Source organism: Eschrichtius robustus, chromosome 16 (genome assembly GCF_028021215.1).
Source record: "Eschrichtius robustus isolate mEscRob2 chromosome 16, mEscRob2.pri, whole genome shotgun sequence".
Classification (NCBI taxonomy): domain Eukaryota; kingdom Metazoa; phylum Chordata; class Mammalia; order Artiodactyla; family Eschrichtiidae; genus Eschrichtius; species Eschrichtius robustus.
In genome coordinates this window covers 2,048,613-2,073,475 of record NC_090839.1, presented here as the reverse complement: position 1 = coordinate 2,073,475, position 24,863 = coordinate 2,048,613, and the positions used below count along the sequence as shown (strand labels likewise).

General features: G+C 51.1%; 1 protein-coding gene across 2 annotated transcripts in view; it reads left to right on the top strand.

The window, feature by feature from the left end:
• The window catches only part of CDH4 (cadherin 4), a 563,832-nt gene that overhangs the window by 524,011 nt on the left and 14,958 nt on the right, over nucleotides 1-24,863 (top strand). For both annotated transcript variants that reach the window (XM_068565975.1, XM_068565976.1), the window contains one exon: nucleotides 11,232-11,369. In XM_068565975.1, coding sequence (XP_068422076.1) covers nucleotides 11,232-11,369 — 138 coding nt within the window. The remainder of the gene's footprint in view (nucleotides 1-11,231; nucleotides 11,370-24,863) is intronic.

Sequence of the window (24,863 nt, the reverse complement as noted above, 5' to 3'; positions counted from 1 at the left end):
GAACCAGCTTTTAGTTTTATTGATCTTTGCTCTTGTTTTCTTGTTTCTATTTCATTTATTTCTGCTCTGATCTTTATGATTTCTTTCCTTCTGCTAACTTTGGGTTTTGTTTGTTCTTCTTTCTCTAGTTCCTTTAGGTGTAAGGTTAGATTGTTTACTTGAGATTTTTCTTGTTTCTTGAGGTAGGCTTGTATAGCTATAAACTTCCCTCTTAGAACTGCTTTTGCTGCATCCCATAGGTTTTGGGTCGTCGTGTTTTCATTGTCATTTGTCTCTAGGTATTTTTTGATTTCCTCTTTGATTTCTTCAGTGATCTCTTGGTTATTTAGTAACGTATTGTTTAGCTTCCAGGTGTTTGTGTTTTTTACGCTATTTTCCCTGTAATTGATTTCTAATCTCATAGCGTTGTGGTCAGAAAAGATGCTTGATATGATTTCAATTTTCTTAAATTTACTGAGGCTTGATTTGTGACCCAGGGTGTGATCTATCCTGTAGAATGTTCCGTGCGCACTTGAGAAGAAAGTGTAATCTGCAGTTTTTGGATGGCATGTCCTATAAATATCAATTAAATCTATCTGGTCTATTGTGTCATTTAAAGCTTGTGTTTCCTTATTAATTTTCTGTTTGGATGATCTGTCCATTGGTGTAAGTGAGGTGTTGAAGTCCCCCACTATTATTGTGTTACTGTCGACTTCCTCTTTTATAGCTGTTAGCAGTTGCCTTATGTATTGAGGTGCTGCTGTGTTGGGTGCATATATATTTATAATCGTTATATCTTCTTCTTGGATTGAGCCCTTGATCATTATGTAGTGTCCTTCCCTGTCTCTTGTAACATTCTTTATTTTAAAGTCTATTTTATCTGATATGAGTATTGCTACTCCAGCTTTCTTTTGATTTCCATTTGCATGGAATATCTTTTTCCATCCCCTCACTTTCAGTCTGTATGTGTCCCTAGGTCTGAAGTGGGTGTCTTGTAGACAGCATATATAAGGGCCTTGTTTTTGTATCCATTCAGCGAGCCTGTGTCTTTTGGTTGGATCATTTAATACATTCACATTTAAGGTAATTATCGATATGTATGTTCCTATCACCATTTTCTTAATTGTCTTGGGTTTGTTTTTGTAGGTCCTTTTCTTCTCTTGTGTTTCCCACTTAGAGAAGTTCCTTTAGCCTTTGTTGTAGAGCTGGTTTGGTGGTGCTGAATTCTCTTAGCTTTTGCTCGTCTGTAAAGCTTTTGATTTCTCCATCCAATCTGAATGAGATACTTGCCGGGTAATCTTGGTTTTAGGTTCTTCCCTTTCATCGCTTTAAGTATATCATGCCACTCCTTTCTGGCTTTTAGAGTTTCTGCTGAGAAATCAGCTGTTAACCCTATGGGAGTTCCCTTGTATGTTATTTGTCGTCTTTCCCTTGCTGCTTTCGGTAATTTTCCTTTGTCTTTAATTTTTGCCAGTTTGATTACTGTGTGTCTCGGCATGTTTCTCCTTGGGTTTATCCTACTTGGGACTCTCTGCACTTCCTGGACTTGGGTGGCTATTTCCTTTCCCATGTTAGGGAAGTTTTCGACTATAATCTCTTCCAATATTTTCTCGGGTCCTCTCTCTCTCTCTTCTCCTTCTGGGACCCCCTATAATGCGAATGTTGTTGCGTTTAATGTTGTCCCAGAGGTCTCTTAGGCTGTCTTCATTTCTTTTCATTCTTTTTTCTTTATTCTGTTCCGTGGCAGTGAATTCCACCATTCTGTCTTCCAGGTCACTTATCTGTTATTCTGCCTCAGTTATTCTGCTATTGATTCCTTCTAGTGTTTTTTTCATTTCAGTTATTGTATTGTTCATCTCTGTTTGTTTGTTCTTTAATTCCTCTAGATCTTTGTTAAACATTTCTTGCATCTTCTCGATCTTTGCCTCCATTCTTTTTCCGAGGTCCTGGACCATCTTCACTATCATTATTCTGAATTCTTTTTCTGGAAGGTTGCCTATCTCCACTTCATTTAGTTGTTTTTCTGGGGTTTTCTCTTGTTCCTTCATCTGGTACATAGCCCTCTGTCTTTTCATCTTGTCTGTCTTTCTGTGAATGTGGTTTTTGTTCCACAGGCTGCAGGATTGTAGTTCTTCTTGCTTCTGCTGTCTGCCCTCTGGTGGATGAGGCTATCTAAGAGGCTTGTGCAAGCTTCCTGATGGGAGGGACTGGTGGTGGGTAGAGCTGACTGTTGCTCTGGTTGGCAGAGCTCAGTAAAACTTTAATCCGCCTGACTGCTGATGGGTGGGGCTGGGTTCACTCCCTGTTAGTTGTTTGGCCTGAGGCAACCCAGCCCTGGAGCCTACCTTGCTCTTTGGTGGGGCTAGTGGCGGACTCTGGGAGGGCTCACGCCAAGGAGTACTTCCCAGAACTTCTGCTGCCAGTGTCCTTGTCCCCACAGTGAGCCACAGCCCGCCCCCTGCCTCTGCCGGAGACCCTCCAACACTAGCAGGTAGGTCTGCTTCAGTCTCCTATGGGGTCACTGCTCCTTCCCCTGGGTCCCACTGCGCACACTACTTTGTGTGTGCCCTCCAAGAGTGGAGTCTCTGTTTCCCCCAGTCTTGTTGAAGTCCTGCAATCAAATCCCGCTAACCTTCAAAGTCTGATTCTCTAGGAATTCCTCCTCCCATTGCTGGACCCCCAGGTTGGGAAGCCTGACGTGGGGCTCAGAACCTTCACTCCGGTGGGTGGACTTCTGTGGTGTAAATGTTCTCCAGTTTGTGAGTCATCCACCCAGCGGTTATGGGATTTGATTTTACTGTGATTGCGCCCCTCCTACTGTCTCATTGTGGCTTCTCCTTTGTCTTTGGATGTGGGGTATCTTTTCTGGTGAGTTCCAGTGTCTTCCTGCCGATGATTGTTCAGCAGTTAGTTGTGATTCCGGTGTTCTCGCAAGAGGGAGTGAGGGCACGTCCTTTTACTCCGCCATCTAGGAAGGATTTTTAAATGAAAATATCAAAACTCTCTTTTTTTTTTTTTAATTTATTTATTATTTATTTTTGGCTTTGTTGGGTCTTCATTTCTGTGCCAAAACTCTTAACCATGCTAGACCCTGCCGCTAAGATGTGAGTGTGTCTGTGTCCAGGGATGCTTCCCCGGGGGTGCGCGTGGGCCCTGCCCACCCACTCCCGGCCTCTAGATACCCCTCCACAACGGGGTTTGGTGAGAGAGAAAACAGTGACCGTTATTAAGTCTGAAAAGTATACTTTCTGAAACAAAAGCCACAGCGGAGCCTGGACCCGCGTCCCCCCAGTGCTCCCGCGATGCCCAGTCCGGTGCCCAGGCTGAGCTGGCCTGGATCTCAGAGGCCCCGTCCACGGGGAGGCACTGGGTTTTGCTGGGTCCCAGCCCCTGTTTCTTCCTTCTTGCTGGATTTTCTTCCGGCCTCCCATGGCCAGGAAGGACCCCCCACCCTGCTCCCCAAAGCAGGACCGGCCCGCCCTCTAGTGGTGGTTGTCTGTACAACACGCACTCAGGCACACAAATGTGCACACGTTCACAGGTACATACACATGTGCGTGCACACATGGATACATACATACACATGTGCCTATCACATACACATATGTGCACTAGTACACAGACATGCACATGCATACACACATGCATAACACACACCTGCATATGTCCCCATGTTTCTCTCCAGTGTCTTCTGAGGGCAGCAGCCCATAACGGCCCCGTGTAGAGGCTGTGATTCTGTGATTAAGGAGACAAGAAAGACCGAGTGACTTCTGGCTGCAGTCAGTCACGTGACAACGGCGACACTTTTCTTCCTCTTCTCTGGTTAAGCCCCTCCCTTTGCTGTGGGCATGAATCCTCCTGTTTCCTGCTCGGCCCCGTGCAGTGTCGGCTGGTCCCAGAGGCGAGGTTGGGGTGACGTCCCTCCTCCCAGCCCTCCGGCCCTGGGCCTGCCTCCTTCCCGCCGGGCGGTGAGATGGACAGAGCCCAGACGGTGAGGCCACGGGGTCTCAGGGGAAGCCTCTCCAAGTGGGGTCTCACCATGTGCTTGGAGCAAGGCCAGCACGGGGAAGGGGGTATCTCAGATGCGTCCAGCGGCCTGGGAACGGGGAGCCTGAGGCCATCATGCGGTTCCCGGGTGACCACACGCTGGGCGCCGTCAGACAACAGAATCGCATGCTCTCCCCGCTCTGGAGGCCAGAGCTCCCAAACGCAGGCCGTGCTGCTTCCTCCTGGAGGGTCGTGGAACACCTCCTGTGCTTCTGCCAGCGTCCTTTGCTTGTGGGCACTCCAGTCTCTGCCCCCATCTCAAGTGGCCACCTCCTCCCTGTGTCCTCTGCCCTCATCTCCTCTCACCAGGACACCTGTCACTGGATTGGGGCCGCCCTAACCCAGGTGGTCCCGTCTCGATCCTCACCTTCACTTTATGTACAGAGGCCCTATGGTCCATGTTCTGAGGCTCCTGATGGGACTTAGATTTGGGTTTGTCTTTATTGCCCAAAAAGAATAACCTCTGTGATCCCTGCTGGCCGACGAGACCAGGGTGGGAACAGAGGTGGGCGGCTGAGGCCCCAGCAGCCAAGCGCCGTCCGTCTCAGGCCCGCCCGCCGTGGCCCATGCATGACCCGTTTAGGGTGAAGCTGCCCGCGCTGGACAGTGGGCTCCTGAGCTACGATCATGTGTGCTTTCTTCCCCGTGACAGCCCGCACAAAGCAGGGCCTGGTTGGCAAAGGTGAATTTGTGGTCAGATGGGAGACCCAGCCGGCTCCCTCCTGCTCTGCATCCCCAGTTCCCACCTCCAGAACCCCCTAGGCTGGCCGGAGCCTTCCACGTCGGGGCTGGCAGAGCCTGTGCGTGCCCCGCGGTGGGACTCTGGATGCCTCAGCCCTGCAAGGTCAGCCAGCCCTGAGGTGGTCCCCAGTCAACACTGACCCCCAGGAGCCCACTTCCCCATTCCGCCTGCTGTGGTCTGTATTCTAGGAGCTCTGGAAACATCTCTGCCGCCAGACCTGTGGTGTGGGTCAGCCCAAGGGGCGTCCCCGACGCCCACCCCCGTCCTGTGCCCGGCTGCCCTGGGGCAGACCTGTCCAGCTGTGCCCCCGGCCTCGCCGAGCCGTGCCCACAGACAGTCACCGCCAGCGCCCAGGGAGGGCGGCATCGTCCCCGCCACCCCCGGACAGCGTGCAGGCGTGTCCGAGACGCCGGAGAGACAGCACTGAGCGTCACGTCCTGGGCTCGTGGGGCAGGAGCAGGCGGAGGGCGGTCACGCTGACGCTGAGAAGGAAAGCAGAGTCTCGGGAGAGCGGGTGGCGGGCAGGGGGAGCAGGCGCGGGGCAGCGTTTGTATTCGGGGAGGCAGGGAAGGCCTTGCTGGTGGAAGCGAGCAGAGTGCTGGGGCAGGCGGAACAGCCCTGCGCCGGCCTGGAGGGCGCCAGCCTGGAGGGCGCCGTGGCTCTGAGGAGCGGCAGGGAGGCCCCGTGGATCCGGTGGTGGAGGAGAGAGCGTGAGGCCAGCGGGCCCCGCCTGCCCCGGGACCGGCGGCCTGTAGGTCTCTGCTTCCGCCCAGGGAGAGAGCCCGGGCGGGCTTTAGCCCAGGAGCCCCGGGACCCGCTCCGTGTTAGCCCACCAGCCGGGGGTGGGGCGGGCCCCTCAGCCTGCGTGTCTCTCCACATGGCGAGAGGTGACGGGCAACCACTGCGGGGGGCGTCTCCTGGCTCCGTCGGCCTGGGTCCCCCCATGTGCTTCGTGCACTGGGCCTGGACATTCACAGATGGACCTTTAAAAATACACAGTCGCGTTCAGGACTGATTTCTATTTGTGGCAGGTGACGCTCGTTTGCCATTTACAGCAGCGGCATAAACCGCTTCTAAACGTGGTTATTGAAGTGCAAGGAAGCCTTAGCTGTACGGGATGATCTAAGACAGAACTGGACGGAGGGTCCGGTGTCTCTCTGCACTGTGGGGGTGACTCTGGCGAGGCCAGATGGCGGAGCCCTCACCACGGCACCCCGACTGAGGCCACGACCGTCGGGCCCCGAGTCTGCCCTCGGGCCCCGTCGGTGCCCCAGAGGGTCGGGGACAGTGTGCTGGGAAAACATCAGCAGAATCCTGTTCTCCTCGTGCATTAGGTCCCCGGTCGTCCCACTGTTCTTCCTGTGATAATGTCCCTCGCAAAAAGAATGGCAGTAACAGGCGGGACAGTCAGACCCCCTTCTGTGGCAGAGGACAGAAACCGGCTCCAACTGGATCAAACAAAAAAGAGGAGTAAGTGGCTCATGTAATTGAACACAGAGGGCGCCTTCAGGCCTAGCTGGATCCGGGATGCTCTGGGCAGGACCCTCGCCGAGGGCACACGGGGACCGGACCTGAGGTTTGGGTTTGGTTTGTCGGTCTACCCACCCTGGCACTGGTACTGTCCCCAGCCTGTCGCCGCCATGTCCCAGCTGAGGCAGCAGTGGCCAGAGATGACCAGCCGCCTTTGATGGGCAAGAGGGAGGGGCGCTTATTCCCTGCTGGGGTCCGGAGGCCCGGAAGTCGCGAAGGAGGGACCCCTGCCCTGAGCGAGGTCCTGAGGTCAAGGGCCCGATGGATTTCTGAGCGTGCACCGGTCCACACACATGGAGGTGGACCCTGACCGTGCAGCTGTCGGGGGGAAGCGGGTTAAGGAGGGCGCTGCCATGCCCTTGGGGACCTTCTGTGCCGCATTCAGAAAGAGGCCTACTAGCATCTTGGCCGACGTCGCCGCCTGGGCAACACGGAGCCGTCTGCATTCATCCATCACAGAGGCGCCAACCCGCATCAGGAATCCCAGCGGCCACTCCAGCGGCCTCTGGTTTGCTGTGTGCCACTGGGGACATCATGAGACTCAGCGTCCCCACCTGTGAGATGGGGCAGGGCCACATCACCGCAAGCGTGAGCAGGAAAGCCCTTCCTAGCCCGGGACAGTCCCCGTGCTTCTCTCCCTCACCTGCCCCAACACCACCCCGACCCTGGGGACCCACATCGTGCCTGTCCCCGCGTCCCTCTCTGGTGAGCGCCGCACTCTCCTTTCAAGAACTGGCTCTCATGGCACCTCCAGGGGAAGCCTCTCCCCGCTCCCTGAGGTCGTTTATCTCGTGAACAGCTGAGAGGACCTCAGCCACCTCACTGGGTGGTTGTGATGCACCTAACAGAGGGAGGGGTCCCTATAGATGAAGGAGGGAGGGATGGATGGATGGATGGATGGATGGATGGATGAAGGATGGATGGATGGATGAAGGATGGATGGATGGATGGACGAAGGATGGATGGATGGATGAAGGATGGATGGATGGATGCATGGATGGATGCATAGATGAAGGATGGATGGATGGACGAAGGATGGATGGATGGACGAAGGATGGATGGATGGATGGATGGATGAAGGATGGATGGATGAGGAGTTGGGTAGGTAGATGGATGAGGGAGAGAGGAGGAAGGGAAGGAGGCAAGAGTTATTAATCTTTTGTGAGAAAACTTCCAAAGTATGACATAGCGCCCAAGCAATTGTAAGCTATTTCTTTGATTTTCTCATGTCTCCTTGGGTGCAGGTTCTAACCACGTTCACAAAAAAAAAAAAAACAACATCAGCTGTTTAGACGTGCGCTCAGTTCGTGTAACGAGCACGGACTGAGTGCATTCTGTGTACCGGCTCCAGGCTGGGCTTCCAGGGGCCCAGCCTGAGTGTGAGGCCGCCCTCGGGGTGCTCTCCATCTCCCAGGAGAGTCAGGCCCATGTTTGTTGAGTGGCTGTCAGAGGGGTTGATCCCAAGGACCGTGGGGCTGTGAGGAGGGCAGATCCATTCTGCGGCGGGGAGGGGGTCCCCTGGAGGCACCGTCACAGCCGGTTCTTGGCAGCGGGAACAGGGGCCCAGCATGAGGTGGGTCCCCAGGGTCTGGCCGGTGTCAGAGCAGGTGAGGGGGGAAGAGCAGTGACTGTCCTGGCCTTGGAACTGCTTTCCCGCTCGCTATTTCGGGCACGTGGCCCTGCCCCATCTCCCAGGTGGGGACACTGGGCCCAGCACGGCACTGGGGCCCCTCCCCTCTCGCCCCTTACCTAGGAGCCTGTTCAGAGGCCCCGACGTGCTCTCCTCACTCTCCTCCTCCAGATACTGAATCCCTTGAAGGGACGCCCCAGCCGTGTGCCGAGGAGCTGTTTCCTGCTCCTCTGAGAGGCTCACTCCCGGGGGAGGCCTCTTGGAATAAGAGCCAGGGTGGTGGCGAACGGGGGGATGGGCAGAGTTAGCACCGCCACCCCCCAGCTGCACGCCGGCCCTGGGCACGCAGGCTGCGGCGCTGACAGAGGTGGAGGCCGGGCATCCGTCTGGGTGGGAGACAGCGTGAGCCCCCTGAGCCACCTCCCAGCTCTGGTCCACACCCTCCACTCAGCCCTCACTCATCCTGCCACCTCTGGGCAGAACAGCCCACCACCTCCTGGAAGCCTCCCTGGTTTCCCCGGCCCTCATTCCCTGAGAAGTTTCTGGCATCACCATGAGGCCTGTCCGGGAGGTACCTGGTCTGTGATGCCTGATGTCAGAGCCCAGGGCCACCAAACGTCTTGTTTTTTTTTATTGAAGTACAGTTGATTTACAGTGTTGTGTTAGTTTGAGGTGTGCAGCAAAGTGATTCAGTTATACATATATAAAGCCATATATTCTTTTTCATATTCTTTCCCATTATGGTTTATTACAGGATATCGAATATAATTCCCCATGCCATACAGTAGGAACTTGTTGATTATCTGTTTTATATACAGTAGTGTGAATCTGTTAATCCCAAACTCCTAATATATCCCTCCCCTCCCTTTCCCCTTTGGTAAGTTTGTTTTCTGTGTCTGTGAGTCTGTTTCTGTTTTGTAAATAAGTTCATTTGTACCTTTTTTTTAAGATTCCACATATAAGTGATATCATATGGTATTTGTCCTTCTCTGACTTACTTCACTTAGTTATGATCACCTCTAGGCCCATCCATGTTGCTGTAAATGGTATTATTTCATTCTTTTTTTATGGCTAAGTAGTATTCCATGTATATATGTACCACATCTTCTTTATCCATTCATCTGTCCATGGACATTTAAGTTGATTCCATGTCTTGGCTATTGTATACAGTGCTGCTGTGAACATTGGGGTGCATGTATCTTTTCGGGTTATGGTTTTCTCCGGGTATATGCCCAGGAGTGGGACTGCAGGATCATACAGTAACTCTATTTTTAGTTTTTTTAAGGAACCTCCATACTGTTCTCCATTGGTTGTACCAATTTACATTCTCACCAACAGTGTAGGAGGGTTCCCTTTTCTCCACACCCTCTCCAGCATTTATTGTTTGTAGACTTTTTTTTTTTTTTTTAATTTATGGCGGTGTTGGGTCTTCATTTCTGTGCGAGGGCTTTCTCTAGTTGTGGCAAGTGGGGGGCCACTCTTCGTCGCGGTGCGCGGGCCTCTCACTATCGCGGCCTCTCTTGTTGCGGAGCACAGGCTCCGGACGCGCAGGCTCAGTAATTGTGGCTCACGGGCCCAGTTGCTCCGCGGCATGTGGGATCTTCCCAGACCAGGGCTCGAACCCGTGTCCCCTGCATTGGCAGGCAGATTCTCAACCACTGCGCCACCAGGGAAGCCCTTTTGTAGACTTTCTGATGATGGCCATTCTGACTGCTGTGAGGTGGTATCTCTTTGTAATTTTGATTTGCATTTCTCTGATAATTAGCGATGTTGAGCATCTTTTCACGTGCCTCTTGGCCATTTATATGTCTTCTTTGGAGAAATGTCTGTTTAGGTCTTCTGTGCATTTTTTGATTGGGTTGTTTGGTTTTTTGTTATTGAGTTGTGAGCTGTTTGTATATTTTGGAGATTAAGCCCTTGTCGGCCGCATCATTTGCAAATATTTGCCCGCAGTCTGTAGGTTGTCTTTTCATTTTGTTTATCGTTTCCTTTGCTATGCAAAAGCTAACGTTTGTTTATTTTTGCTTTTATTTCTATTGCCTGGGGAGACTGACCTAAGAAAACATTGCTACGATTTATGTCAGAGAATGGTTTGCCTGTGTTCTCTTCTAGGAGTTTTATGGTGTCATGTCTAAGTCTTTAAGCCATTTTGAGTTTATTTATTTATGTGTATGGTGTGAGAGGGAGTGTTCTAATTTCATTGATTTACATGCGGCTGTCCTGCTTTCCCACATGGGCTGTGGGTCTGGGAAGGAGAGAGAGAGAGATGGAGGGACTCATGGATGGATGGAGGAGTGGAGGAGTGGATGGAGGGAGGCTGGGAGGGAGGGAAAGAGAGTGGCAGTTTGTGACTGTCTGCTGTTTATAATTCCTTCCAGAGCCCCCTATGGATCCTGAGCACATTTCCCTGAATCATGGGGCTGAGAAGTGGGCTCTTCCCTGAACCTCTTAGGGGAGCGGGACTTGGGATCGTTCATTCCTTGGAGGCATTTCAGAAGGTCCCTTTCTGCCCTGGACCCCAGAACCCTCCCTCCCTAATGGTGCCAGTGAGAGATGGGCTGTGGTCCCAGCAGAGAGCTGCCCGCCAGGCTTGTCCTTAACCTGTCATAGTGGAAACACCTGCGGCCTCTGCTCAGAACAGGGGTGTGGCAAGGCCCCCTCTGCTGGCCTGGGGTTGCTGCACCAGTGGGTCCGGGTGAGGCCTGGGTGGAGAAGGGCTGGGAGGCCCCTTCAGTGCGCAGTGAAACTCACCGTCCCCATCAAGCATCATTTGCCTTTTAAATTCACACCTGCATCCGAACGCTAACCACTCCTTCCAGACTGTGTTCAGACACAGAGTGTGCTGGCGTCTGTGTACCTGCAGAGAGAGGGGAGAGGGCTTGACTTCCCTTCTCCTGTTTGAATTTCTGGACTGAGGCTGAACTTGACACTGAGGATGCCAAAGAAATGAGGTCCCCGCAGACACACGTCTGGGGGTCGCCCCTCTTTGCACACTGTCCGCCCCTGGTCTGGCAAACCAGCACAGCGTGCTGTGTGGTCCAGGCCCCCTTTTCCTTCTTTCTACCTCGATCTACACCCGTGGAAGCCAGACACTGAGATGAAGGCAGAGACTTCACCACCCACCGCAAGTGAGAACTTTCTTCTGCCAGGTCACCTGCCGAGCGCCCTGCGGCCAGCACCCCCGGGCAGGAAGGGGACCCAGCTGAGTCCATCCGGGGAATATATTTCTTTAATGAAAGTACAAACAGCCTGTAAACTAAAACCCAAACTGCTGCTCTGTTCCTTCCCCTCATCCCCTTCTAGAAAGTTCAGCAGTACACAGTCATTGTTCAAGCCACAGACATGGAAGGAAACCTGAACTATGGCCTCTCCAACACGGCCACAGCCATCATCACAGTGACGGATGTGAACGACAACCCGCCAGAGTTCACTGCCAGCACGGTGAGTGCGCGTCCCCTCGGGGGCAGTTCCCGGGCGTTCGGGTTGCTTCTCTCTCTGCTGCCACCTGATGGAAGGAGCTTGACAGACAGACGGGCTGTTAGCAAAGGCCCCGAGCGGCGGGGGTGCTGAGCAGGAGAGGAGCTCCAGGTGTCTGCAGGCCCGATACTGAGCACTGACTGACACCTGGAGAGGCTACCAGGACAGAGTGAGTTGGACGCTCCTGCTGAATCCGGAGGAGTTGACCAGCGGTGTTTGCGCTCCAGGGCCAGCCAGTGTGGGGGGGGTGTGCGTGGCTGTGTGCCAGGCAGGACTGTCTGGGGGACGCCTGGGGACAGGGCAGGTCCCTGCGGCAGGACCGTGGCTGGCCCTCCACGGCCCACCATCAGCAGGGGGGCAGAGGGGCGTGGGGGACACGTTGTACGTCCTGCCCCTCCGGGCACGGCCGGCGGGCTGTGACCAGGCCACGTGCCAGGCTGCCCAGAGCCCAAATGAACACAGGAACGCCCTCGCGACAGAGCCGAGGGATCACAGAGCCACGAGTCACGGGCTCCCGGTTCCTCTGGATTCCAAAGGAGCTGCGTCTTTTGGGCCACGGCCCCCCGGGGTGGGGCTGCTGACAGGATGGGAACATCCACCCCCCCTGCGGGTGCCCGTCCAGAAATGCGGCAGATGCAGGGGGCCAGATGGGCAGAGGGGAGGGTCAGCGAGGACTCCCAGGGCAGTGCTGGGAGGCGGAGGCCGCCCCCTCCCCCCAGGGTCTCACCCCCGCGGCACCGAGTGGATGAGAGAGTAACAGAAGAACTGGAGCGCAAGCCAGGCTGTGGAGCTCCCCCGCTCCACCAGGCAGCAGCCTGGGCTTCCTGGTCGACCTCTGGTCCCCACCGGCCCCATAAGGCTCGGGACCCAGTTCTGGAGGAGGGTGCTGAGGCTCAGAGGGGCTGAGTCACTTGTCCAGAGCCGCTCAGCCCACTGGCGGGGGGGGTGGGGGGGGGACAGAGAGGAGACCCCTCATTCTCCCAGTGGGTGGGTCAGCTTGCCGTGAAGGCATCTCGCAGGCCAGAGCCCCTCGCAGGGAGCCCCACCACAGCGTCCCCGCGTGCCCTCATCCTGCTTCCCCACCCCCCCCACAGGCTCCAAATTCTGGAGTCCCCACATCCCTGCAATGAGGCATCTCAGAGTCCTAGGCTCTGTGTCCGGCTGGACCAAGCCAGAGGAGGGCAGCCTCAGCCATGAGGGCACAGCGCCATCTGGTGGGCAGATGGCAGATCGCCCCACAGAGGGAGCAGCTCAGGCCTCTGCCCCCTGCTTAGGGTGGGATGGCTTCCATTCTGTTTGCTCTCCAAGGCCAGTGGGCAGTGGCAGGAAGGGCTCAGGAGCAGTGTCCCGGGGAGTCTGGACATGAGGAGAGCAGCTCCTTGTTCGTTGCACTGAGGTCTGACATGCCTACAGTATGAGGCACAAATCTTGAGTGAAACCTTCCCCCCGGCCAGCAGCAACCCAGGCCCATCGTCCAAGGTGAGCTTTACCTGTTCTAGGACGTCATATAAACGGAGTCACACGGAACACACGATTCCCTGGAGCCTCCCACCCGGTGGCATAAGGCCTCTGGGATCCTTCTTTGTTGTTGTATCAGTTCAGTCAGATAGGGCCCCGCCCATCTGGGTTCTTTCTGTTCTCAGCTTGGATCCTTTGGAACTTTTAGGAACAAGTTTTCATTGCCTCACCCGGCTTCACTTAATCATTATCTATCTCTTTTTTAAAAATTAACTTGAGTATTTGGTTAGGTAATTCACACACACGGTACAGCACCTTAAAAGGTATAAAATGACTTACTTTGAGGAGGAGCCCCTTGTGTTTTCACTCTGACCCTTGCGTTGTTTTTGGTTTTTCCGCTTATGATATGTCTTGAAGACCTTTCCATATCCACAGATTCCGAACAGCCTTGGAATTTTTTTCAACATGTGTTTAGAAATAATTTCAAGCTCACAGAAAAGTTGCAAGAATAGAAACAGGGAAAAGAATAGCCTCACAGAGAGAAGACAAGATGGTGGAGTAGAAGGCCTTGAGCTCACCTCCTAACACAAAAGCACCAAAATCACAACTAACTAACTGCTGAACAGTCATCAATAAAAAAGAAAGACTGGGGCTTCCCTGGTGGTGCAGTGCTTAAGAATCGCCTGCCAATGCAGGGGACACAGGTTTGAGCCCTGGTTCGGGAAGATCCCACATGTCGTGGAGCAACTAAGCCCGTGTGCCACAACTACTGAAGCCCATGTGCCTGGAGCCCGTGCTCCGCAACAAGAAGCCACTGCAGTGAGAAGCCCGTGCACCACAACGAGGAGTAGGCCCCGCTCACCACAACTAGAGAAAGCCCACGCACAGCAATGAAGACCCAACGCAGCCAAAAATAAAATAAATAAATAAATTTTAAAAAATAAAAAAGACTGGACCCAGCCAAAAAAGATATTCTACATCCAAGGATATAAAGAAGAAACCACAACAAGATGGTAGGAGGGGCACACTCAGAATATTATCAAATCCCATACCCCCTGGGTGGGCAGTTCACAAACTGGAGAATAATTATATCACAGAAGTTCACCCACAGGAGTGAGAGTTCTGAGCCCCAACTCAGGCTCCCCAGCCTGGGGGTCTGGCATCAGGAGGAGTCCCCAGAGCATTTGGTTTTGAAAGCCAACAGGGCTTGACTGCAGGAGCTCCACTGGACTCCACAGCTCCACAGGGAAGCAGAGACCCCACTCTTGGAGGATGCACACAACGTATCACATGTACTGGGTCCCCAGGGCAAGGGCAGTGACTTCATAGGACACTGGGCTGGACCTACCTGCTGCTCTTGATGGGTCTCCTGGGGAGGCGGGATGTGGCTGTGGCTCTCCCTGGGGATGCGGACACTGTTGGTGGCGATGTCGGGGAGTGTTCAGCTATGTGAACTGTCGAGGAGGCAGACATCTCACCAGCACCAAGACCCGGCCCCACCCAACAGCCTACAGGCTCCAGCACTGAGGGATGCCTCAGGCCAAGCAACCAGCAGGGCAGGAACTCAGCCTCACCCACCAGCAGACAGGCTGCCTAAAGACTTCCTGAGCTGCAGCCACCCCTAGACACACCCCTTGACACGGCCCTGCCCACCAGAGGGACAAGACCCAGCTCCACCCCCCAGTGGGCAGGCACCAGTCCCTCCCACCAGGAAGCCTGCACAAGCCCCTTAGACCAACCTCACCCACCAGGGGGCAGACACCAGGAGCAAGAGGAAACACAACCCTGCAGCCTGCGGAATGGAAACTGCAATCACAGAAAGTTAGACAAAATGAGATGGCAGAGGAATATATCCCAGACGAAGGAACAAGGTAAAACCCCAGAAGAACAACTAAGTGAAGTGGAGATAGGGAACCTACCAGAGAAAGACTTCAGAGTAATGATCGTAAAGATGATCCAAGATCTTGAAAAAAGAATGGATGCACAGAGTGAGAAGATACAAGAAATTTTTAACAAGGAATGAGAAAATATAAAGAACAACCAGAGTTGAAGAATATAATAACTGAAATGAAAAATACACTAGAAGGAATCCATAGCAGACTAAATAAGGCAGAAGAATGGATAAGTGAGCTGGAAGACAGAATGGGGGAAATCACCGCTGTGGAACAGGATAAAGAAAGAAAAAAGAATGAAAAGAAAGAAGGACAGTTTAAGAGATCTCTGGGACAACATTCAACGCACCAACATTTGCATTGTAGGGGTCCCAGAAGGAGAAAAGAGAGAGAGAGAGCCTGAGAAAATATTTGAAGAGATAATAGCTGAAAATTTCCCTAACATGGGAAGGGAAACAGTCACCCAAGTCTAGGAAGCACCGAGTGTCCAATACAGGATGAACCCAAGAGGAACATGCCAAGATACATAGAAATCAAACTGACAAAAATTAAAGACAAAGAGAAAATATTAAAAGCAACAAATAACATACAAAGGAATCCTCATAAGATTATCAGCTGAGGGCTTCCCTGGTGGCGCAGTGGTTGAGAATCTGCCTGCCAGTGCAGGGGACACGGGTTCGAGCCCTGGTCCGGGAAGATCCCACATGCCACGGAGCAACTAAGCCCATGTGCCACAACCACTGAGCCTGCGCTCTAGAGCCTGCGAGCCACAACTACTGAGCCTGCATGCCACAGCTACTGAAGCCTGCGTGCCTAGAGCCCGTGCTCCGCAACAAGAGAAGCCACCACAACGAAGAGTAGCCCCAACTCGCTGCAACTAGAGAAAGCCCGCTCGCAGCAACAAAGACCCAACGCGGCCAAAAATAAATAAATAAAATAAATAAATGTATTTAAATAAAAAACGATTATCAGCTGATTTTTTTCAGCAGAGACTATGCAGGCCAGAAGGGAGTGGCAGGATATATTTAAAGTGATGAAAGGAAAAAACCTACAACCAAGAATACCTAGCAAGACTCTCATTCAGATTTGATGGAGAAATCAAAAGCTTTATAGACAAGCAAAAGCTAAAAGAATTTAGCACCACCAAACCAGCTTTACAACAGACACTAAAGGAACTTCTCTAAGTGGAAGAGAAAAGGCAACAACTAGAAACACGAAAATGATGAAATGGGAAAGCTCACCAGTAAAGGCAAACATACAGTAAAGGTAGGAAATCATCCACACACAAGAATGATATCAACACCAGCAATCGTGAGAAGAGGAGAGTACAAATGCAGGATACTGGGAATGTGTCTGAAATTAAGAGATCAGCAATTTAAAACAATCATATGTTTATATAGACTGCTATATCAAAACCTCATGGTAACCACAAACCAAAAATCTATAATAGATATACACACAAAAAAGAAAAAGGAATCCAAACACAACACTAAAGATAGTCATCAAATCATAAGAAGAGAGAACAAAAGAGGAAAGGAAGAAAAAAGACCTACAAAAACAAATACAAAACAATTAACAAAATGCCAATAAGAACATACATATCAGTAATTACCTTAAATGTAAACAGCTTAAATGCTCCAACCAAAAGACGTGGACTGGCTGAATGGATACAAAAACAAGACCCGTATATATGTTGTCTGCAAGAGACCCAGTTCAGACCTAGAGACACATACAGACTGAAAGTGAGGGGATGGAAAAAGATATTCCACGTAAATGGAAATCAAAAGAAAGCTGGAGTAGCAATACTCATATCAGATAAAATAGACTTTAAAATAAAGACTACTACAAGAGACAAAGGAGGACACTACATAATGATCAAGGGATCGATCCAAGAAGAAGATATAACAACTGTAAATATATATGCACCCAACACAGGGGCACCTCAGTATATAAGGCAACTGTTAACAGATATAAAAGGAGAAATTGACAGTAAACAAATAATAGTGGGGGACTTCAACGCCCCACTTACATCAATGGACAGATCATCCAGAAAATCAATAAGGAAACACAAGCCTTAAATGACACATTAGACCAGATGCACTTAATTGATATCTATAGAGCATTCTATCTGAAAGCAGCAGAATACACATTCTTTTCAAGTGCACACAGAATATTCTCCAGGATAGATCATGTGCTGGGCCACAAAGTGAGCCTCAGTAAATTTAGGAAAATTGAAATCATATCAAGCATCTTTTCCAACCACAACACTATGAGATTAGAAATCAACTACAAGAAAAAAAAACTGCAAAAAAGCACTAACACATGGAGGCTACATGGAGGCTGTTCAATATGCTAGTGAACAACCAGTGGATCACTGAGGACATCAAAAAATACCTAGAGACAAATGAAAACGAAAACACTATGATCCAAAAGCTATGGAACGCAGCAAAAGCAGTTCTAAGAGGAAAGTTTATAGTGATACAAGCTTACCTCAGGAAAAAAGAAAAATCTCAAACAACCTAACCTTACGTTAAAGCAACTAAAAATGAAGAACAAACAAAACCCAAAGTTAGTAGAAGGAAAGAAATCATAAAGATCAGAGCAGAAATAAATGAAATAGAGACTAAGAAAACCATAAAAAAAGATCAATTAAAGTAAAAGCTGGTGCTTTGAAAAGATAAACAAAATTGATAAAACTTTAGCAAGACCCATCAAGAAAGGTACAATCTCCCAAAACTGAGCCAGGAAGAAATAGAAAATATGAAAAGACCAATTACAAGTACTGAAATTGAATCTGTGATTTAAAAACTCCCAACAAACAAAAGTCCAGGACCAGATGGTTTCACAGGTGAATTCTATCAAACATTTAGAAAAGAGTTGACACCTATCCTTCTGAAACTATTCCAAAAAATTGCAGAAGAAGTAACATTTCCAAACTCATTCTATGAGGCCACCATCACTCTGATACCAAAACCAGCCAAAGATAGATAGTTCAAAAAAAAAGAAAATTACAGGCCAATATCACTGATGAGCACAGATGCAAAATTCCTCAGCAAACCACTAGCAAACCGAATCCAACAGTACATTAAAAGGATCATACACCATGATCAAGTGGGATCCATCCCAGGGATGCAAGGATTTTTCAATATCTGCAAATCAATCAGTGTGATACACCACATTAGCAAATTGAAGAATAAAACCATATGATCATCTCAATAGACGCAGAAAAAACTTTTGATAAAATTCAACACCCGTTTATGATAAAAAAAAAAACTGTCCAGAAAGTAGGCATAGAGGGAACCTACCTCAACATAATAAAGGCCATATATGACAAACCCACAGCTAACATCATACTCAATGGTGAAAAGCTGAAAGCATTTCCTCTAAGATCAAGAACAAGACAAGGGGACTTCCCTGGTGGCGCAGTGGTTAAGAATCCGCCTGCCAATGCGGGGGACACGGGTTCAAGCCCTGGTCTGGGAATATCCCATATGCTGCGGAGCAACTAAGCCCATGCGCCACAACTAAGCCCATGCGCCACAACTACTGAGCCCACATGCCACAACTACTGAAGCCCGTGCGCCTAGAGCCTGTGCTCCGCAACAAGAGAAGCTACCGCAATGAGAAGCCCACGCACCACAGCAAGAGTAGCCCCCGCTCGCTGCAACTAGAGAAAGCCCGCACACAGCAACAAAGACCCAACACAGCCAAAAATAAAAATAAATAAATTTTAAAAGAACAAGACAAGGATGTCCACTCTCGCCACTTTTATTCAACATAGTTTTGGAAGTCCTAGCCACAGCAATTGGAAAAGAAAAAGAAATAAAAGGGATCCAAATTGGAAAAGAAGAAGCAAAACTGTCACCATTTTCAGATGACATTACACTATACATTGAGAATCCTAAAGATGCTACCAGAAAACTACTAGAGCTCATCAGTGAATTTGGTAAAGTTGCAGGATACAAAATTAATACAAAGAAATCTGTTGCATTTCTATACATACACTAACAACAGAAGATCAGAAAGGGAAATTAAGGAAACAATCCCATTTACTGTTGCATCAAAAAGAATAAAATACCCAGGAGTGAACCTACCTAAGGAGAAAAAATAAAAAACCTGTACTCCGAAAACTGTAAGATGCTGATGAAAGAAACTGAAGATGACATAAACAGATGGAAGCATATACCAAGTTCTTGGATTGGGAGAATCAATATTGTCAAAATGACTATACTACCTAAGGTAATCTACAGATTCAGTGAAATCCCTATCAAATTACCTATGGTATTTTTCACAGAACTAGAACAAAAAGTTTTAAAATTTGTATGAAAACACAGAAGACCCCGAATAGCCAAAGCAATCTTGAGAAAGAAAAATGGAGCTGGAGGAATCAGGCTCCCTGACTTCAGGCTATACTACAAAGCTGCAGTAATCAAAACAGCATGGTACTTGCACAAAAACAGAAATACAGATCAATGGAACAGGACAGAAAGCCCACAAATAAACCCACACACCTATCAATCTATGACAAAGGAGGCAAGAATATACAATGGAGAAAAGACAGTCTCTTCAATAAGTAGTGCTGGGGAAACTGTACAGCTACATGGAAAAGAATGAAATTAGAACATTCTCTAACACCATACAAAAAATAAATTCAAAATGGATTAAAGACTTAAACATAAGACCGGATACTATAAAACTCCTAGAGGTAAACACAGGGAGGACACCCTTTGACATATCGCAGCAATACATCTTTGGATCCATCTTCCAGAGTAATGAAAACAAAAACAAAAATAAACACATGGGACCTAATTAAACTTAAGAGCTTTTGCATAGCAAAGGAAACCATAAAGAAAACGAAAAGACAACCTATGGAATGGGAGAAAATATTTTCAAATGAAGCGACTGACAAGGGATTCATCTCCAAAATCAGCTCATGCAGCTCAATATCAAAAAAACCCAATCAAAAAATGGGCGGAAGACCTAAGTAGAAATTTCTCCAACGAAGACATATAGATGGTGAAAAGGCACATGAAAAGATGTTCAACATCACTAATTAGAGAAATGCAGATCAAAACTGCAATGAAGTATCACCTCACACCAGTTAGAATGGACATCAGAAAATCTACAAACAACAAATGCTGGAGAGGGTGTGGAGAAAAGGGAACCCTCTTGCACTGTTGGTGGGAATGTAAATTGGTGCAGCCACTATGGAGAACAGTATGGAGGTTCCTTAAAAAACTGAATATAGAACTACCATATGACCCAGCAATCCCACTCCTGGGCATATATCTGGAGAAAACCATAATTTGAAAAGATACATGCACCCCAGTATTCACTGCAGCACTATTTACAATAGCCAAGACATGGAAGCAACCTAAATGTCCATCGACAGATGAATGGATAAAGAAGATATGGTACATAGATACAATGGAATATTACTCAGCTATAAAAAAAAGAATGAAATAATGCCATTTGCAGCAACATGGATGGACCTAGAGATGATCATACTAAGTGAAGTCAGACAGAGAAAGACAAATATCATATGATATCACTTACATGTGGAAACTAAAAAAATGATACAAATGAACTTATTTACAAAACAGAAACAGAGTCGTAGACATAGAAAACAAACTTATGGTTACCAAAGGGCCGGGGGATAATTTAGGAGGCTGGGATTAACATATACACACTACTATATATAAAATAGATAAAGAACAAGGACCTACTGTATAACACAGGGAACTCTACTCAATATTTTTTAATAACCTGTATGGGGAAAGAATCTGAAAAAGAATATACATATATATGTGTATAACTGAATCACTTTGCTGTACACCTGAAACTAACACACACTGTAAATCAACTGTACTCCGATTAAAGCAAACAAACAGAATAGCCGCGCACGTCGACCCTGTCGGCGCCATGCTGTGTGTGCCCACAGCTCCCTGGAGGTGTGCCCACGGAATTCTTTCTGAGCTGCTTGAGAATCGGTAGTATGCATGATGCCCTCACATCTAAAGGCTTCTGAGTGCATTTCCTAAGAAGAGGGTTTTCTCCGTCAGGAAAACAGCTGCTGTCCCTTTTTCCACCAGAGACACCTGAGGCCCAGAGGGGTAATTCCGGGCTGCCCGAGGTCACACAGTGAGACAGAGTCCAACCCACACCTCCTGCTTCCTCGGGCCCACCTTCGCACCACAGCTCTGTCCTTCAAGACCCCGAATGTGTCCCCCGTCCCCTTCTGAGATGGAGCAGCCCTGCCTTCCCGGGCTTCCGCAGCTCCAGAGAGGGGCCCCGGGGCTGCCCTCACACCCGAGCTCCCGCGGGGCAGGTCCGCGGGGGACCACTTCCTCCCACTGCCCCGAGCCCTGGTCTGGCTCCGACGAGCCCTGGTCCGCCCTGCTCTGGCCCCCACGTGGCTCCTCCTGCTTCTAGCCTGAACCTCGTCTGCCCTCCTGCACGCCCGCCGCCCTGCAAACACCCGCTGATCCCCTGGAAAGGCCGGGTCCTAGACGGCCTGTGAGGAAGTGATGGGGAGGAGAAAAGGAGGGGGCGGTGGACCTTCCTGATCCGTTTGCACTGGGGTGTCCACACGAGGGCAGGGGAGGTGCTCAACAAGATACCCCCGGCTCCGCATACACGCCTGAAAAAGGGGCAGCCCGGGAATTACACTGAGACCCAGGAGGGAGTTTGCATGTGACCCAAGGAGGTGCCTTGGGGCACATCCCAGGGGAAGGTTCCCGCCTGCACGCCTGGATGAAGGAAAGGTGGGCACAGCCTGGCTCCCGGGACTGTTCGTCAGGAGAATGCTCCCCCGGGCTTTCGGAACGGCCGCCTCTTCCCGGCGTCGCCCCCGCCCCTCCTCCACCCGAGTCAGCCTCAGCCAGGCCCGGGCCCTGGAGGCCAGGACAGCACATCGAGGCCCGGCCTGCTTACAGCCGGGGCTGTGGGGCGGCGGCGTGGATGTGTGTGGGTTGGCATGGCTGGGGTTGCTAATGTCCCGGGGTCGCACATTATGACATGTCCCCCTCGGGACGGGTGGAAGGCAGGGCCCCAGGACACCGTCTGCTGGGCTCAGTGGGGGTGGGCGGGCGAAGGCCCAGGGCTGGCCGCACCCCCTGCACAGCCTGGCTAATTTTATCGAGCTTAATCAAGAACAATCAGCAGAAGCTGAAGAGGTGGGGTGGGGGGGGGGATTTGCATGATCCGATTCCTATTCTTAAATGTTAATTAGAAGTCATTTTCCCTTCGCCTGCTCCGAGCCTGCGCTCTGCTTGCTGCCACTACGAGGCTGTCTGGCCGTCAGAGGGCCCACTGACCTCAGCACCCCTGCAGGGTGAGGCGGGGCCACTGGGGTAGGGCCGAGGCCCCCAGGACACAGCCGCAGACCCGACCCCAGGGCCTCCCTCTGCCTCATCCTCAGGTCCTGGAGCAAAGCCCTGAGACCCAGCCACACACAGGCCCACAGGAGGGTCTCCTGGAGTCGGGAAGCCCCGTTCTGCGCCCCCCACCCCACCCTCGGGTCCCTCCTAGCTTTGTGCCCTTGGGCTGATAGTCGGACCTCTCTGAGCATCGGAACGTTTTCCCCTCTTGACGCGTAAGTGTTTCACGGCTCAAGGTGAAGCTGGGAGCATCCGCTCACCTACAGGGAAGTTTGTTCTCTGCCCTAAACACGCCACGGGTGGTACCTGACCTCCATCGCAGGGGCACGGACGGGGCGGCGGAGCAGACAGGGTCCCGGCTCTGCCTTCAGCGGGCGAGGGGTTCACGGTGGAGGCACCAGAACATGCATTCCAAGTCCAGTTTCCTCATCTGTTAAGAAAGGGAGGATGGGAGTCCTTAAGGCACATCGCACTACAGTTCAAGACTGTACGTGATAGGACACGTTTGTCTTTACTGTATATTTGACTGGATGACCTATTCCCCATTCCAAGGCAAGCATGAATAAAATTAGGCTAAATATTTTTAAAAAGGGGGGGGGGGGTGAGATCATGGTGGGTACCCTCCCAAGGTCCTCTGAAGACAGAAGAGAGGACAGCAAGCACCCAGTAGCCCTTCTTTCTGGAAAGGGGGTGATCAAGCCCATCTGTGAACCAAAAAGCTGGGGAGGTGCTCCAGGGTCCTCTCCCTGAGCTGGCGTCCCAAGGGCCACGTCCCGGGCGTCACTCACCTGTTCTCACAGCAGCACCGCAAGGAGGGGACAAGGCTCCAGAGTCACCACCCGGGCCCCAGGCTCCTCCCTGTGGGTAGAGGAGGATGGACGTCAGCCGCAAGGTCCCCCGTTATGAGCCACTGGTCCCACCCGTGAGATTCTGATTCCAAACTCAGAAGCCAACAGAAATCGTCACTGTTTTACTGGAGAGGAAACTAAATTTCAAAAGTTAAAATCGCCGGAACGTTGTGCCACTACCACCTCCCGCTCCCCTGCACCAGTGCCTCGGCGCGCATCCCTGGGCCAGAGCCCCCGGGGCCTGGCGCTGCGGAAAAATGAAAAGAAGAGAGAAGGAGCTCGGAAGTGCCGTGGGCTGTGAGGGAGAGAAGGAGGGGAGGCTTAGAAATTCTGACTGCAAATGATAAACTCAAAACAAAACAAAAATTAAAACCATCGGAATGTCAGAGGAGAATGCATGTTTTCCAACAGAAGCCAACGCAGCCCCTGGGGCTCCAAGGCGGGCGGGGCCTTGACTGCATGCTGGCTGGACGGGGCTTCCAGGGCGATCCCTGAGTTCCTGGCTCAGGAGAGGACTGGGTGGGGGGCACCCCCCTCGCAGTTAACACCCTCGGCCATACCCGGGTCCAGGGCCCAGAGGGAAGGCAGCTGGGGGAGGGTCAGGTCCTCAGGCCTGAGCCGCGCTGGGACCGGCGATGGTTCGAATGCTGGAGCCAGAAACAAAAGCATCATCTCAGGGAGCTGGGCATCCCCCAAGGAGCAGGTGCCCTGATGGTCCCCGGGTCTGTGGGGACAGGCTCTGCCATCCTCGGTCCTCTCGGCCTGGCTGAGGGGTCTTCCCTAAATCCTGGCTGGGCTTCACTGTTCCCACCCAAATCCTCCACTCTGCTAATGTGACCCTCCCCTGGGAGCCACACGGATTTCTGCGGAGGAGCTGGGATTGTGCTGGAAGGCCCAGGCACGAATAGGAAATCCACCCGGCCTCTCGAGATGGGGGTGCATGTGAATTCTGGATTACAGCTATGCAAGAAATTCCGTTCCAACACTCTTCCAATTCTTCCTTTCCCAGATATCTGCCTTTACATCCCACGGGGCGTGGGAGAGGCTTTCCCTGTGCCTGAAAACCCAAAAAAATTAAATTTAAAACTCATTATGGCTAGGGGAAGGTTAATAAGAAAATCCTAAGCCAGACTTACCAGCTTAAGGCACTTCTTTGTGAACCTTTATTAAACTTGCATGAATTAAAATAGACTTTTCAAATAAACTGCACCCAGAAGTCTGAAAGGAACTGGTCTCCGGGACACGCAGCTCTCCCCATGCCGTGAAACCACAGGCCCGTATTCTCGGGGGACCAGAGCAGAGTGGGTGGAGGCGCCCAACAGGGCCCCCATGGGTTGCACTGAAACTGGGCTATGGCGGGGGGGGCCCGTCAGGTGACGGCACCAGAACCCACCCTGATTATTTAAGACAGTAGCTGCCAAAGCACGTGAGTGGCCACAAACTCCGAGAGCCGGGTGCATCAGGTCGGGGGGCTCCGCCGGGAGTACCCCCACCTTCCGCTGCCACGGGCCGCAGATACCTCAGCTCCCATCTCCATCGCTGGACACGGTGCTACCACCCACCTTCTGCCACTGCAGGCGCCAAAGCACAAGGTCTCTCTGCCTCTCTTCTGAATCAAAGTCATGAAGGTGTGTCCCACTGGCAGGTTCTAGATCACCTGACCAGGTCGTGGCAGTAGAGGAGGGCGAGAAAGCACGTTTCTGGAAAATAAAGAAGGGAATTCAGAAGGTGCTGGAGAGTCAGACAGCCTACTGATGCCCACTACACTGACCCTGGTAACTGAAACAAGAAGAGAATCTCCTTTTCTCACAGAAGCTGCATTGTCTTCAGGCATGGCTGGATCCAGGCTCCGGCAGTCACTCGGCGGTTTCCCTGAGCTGT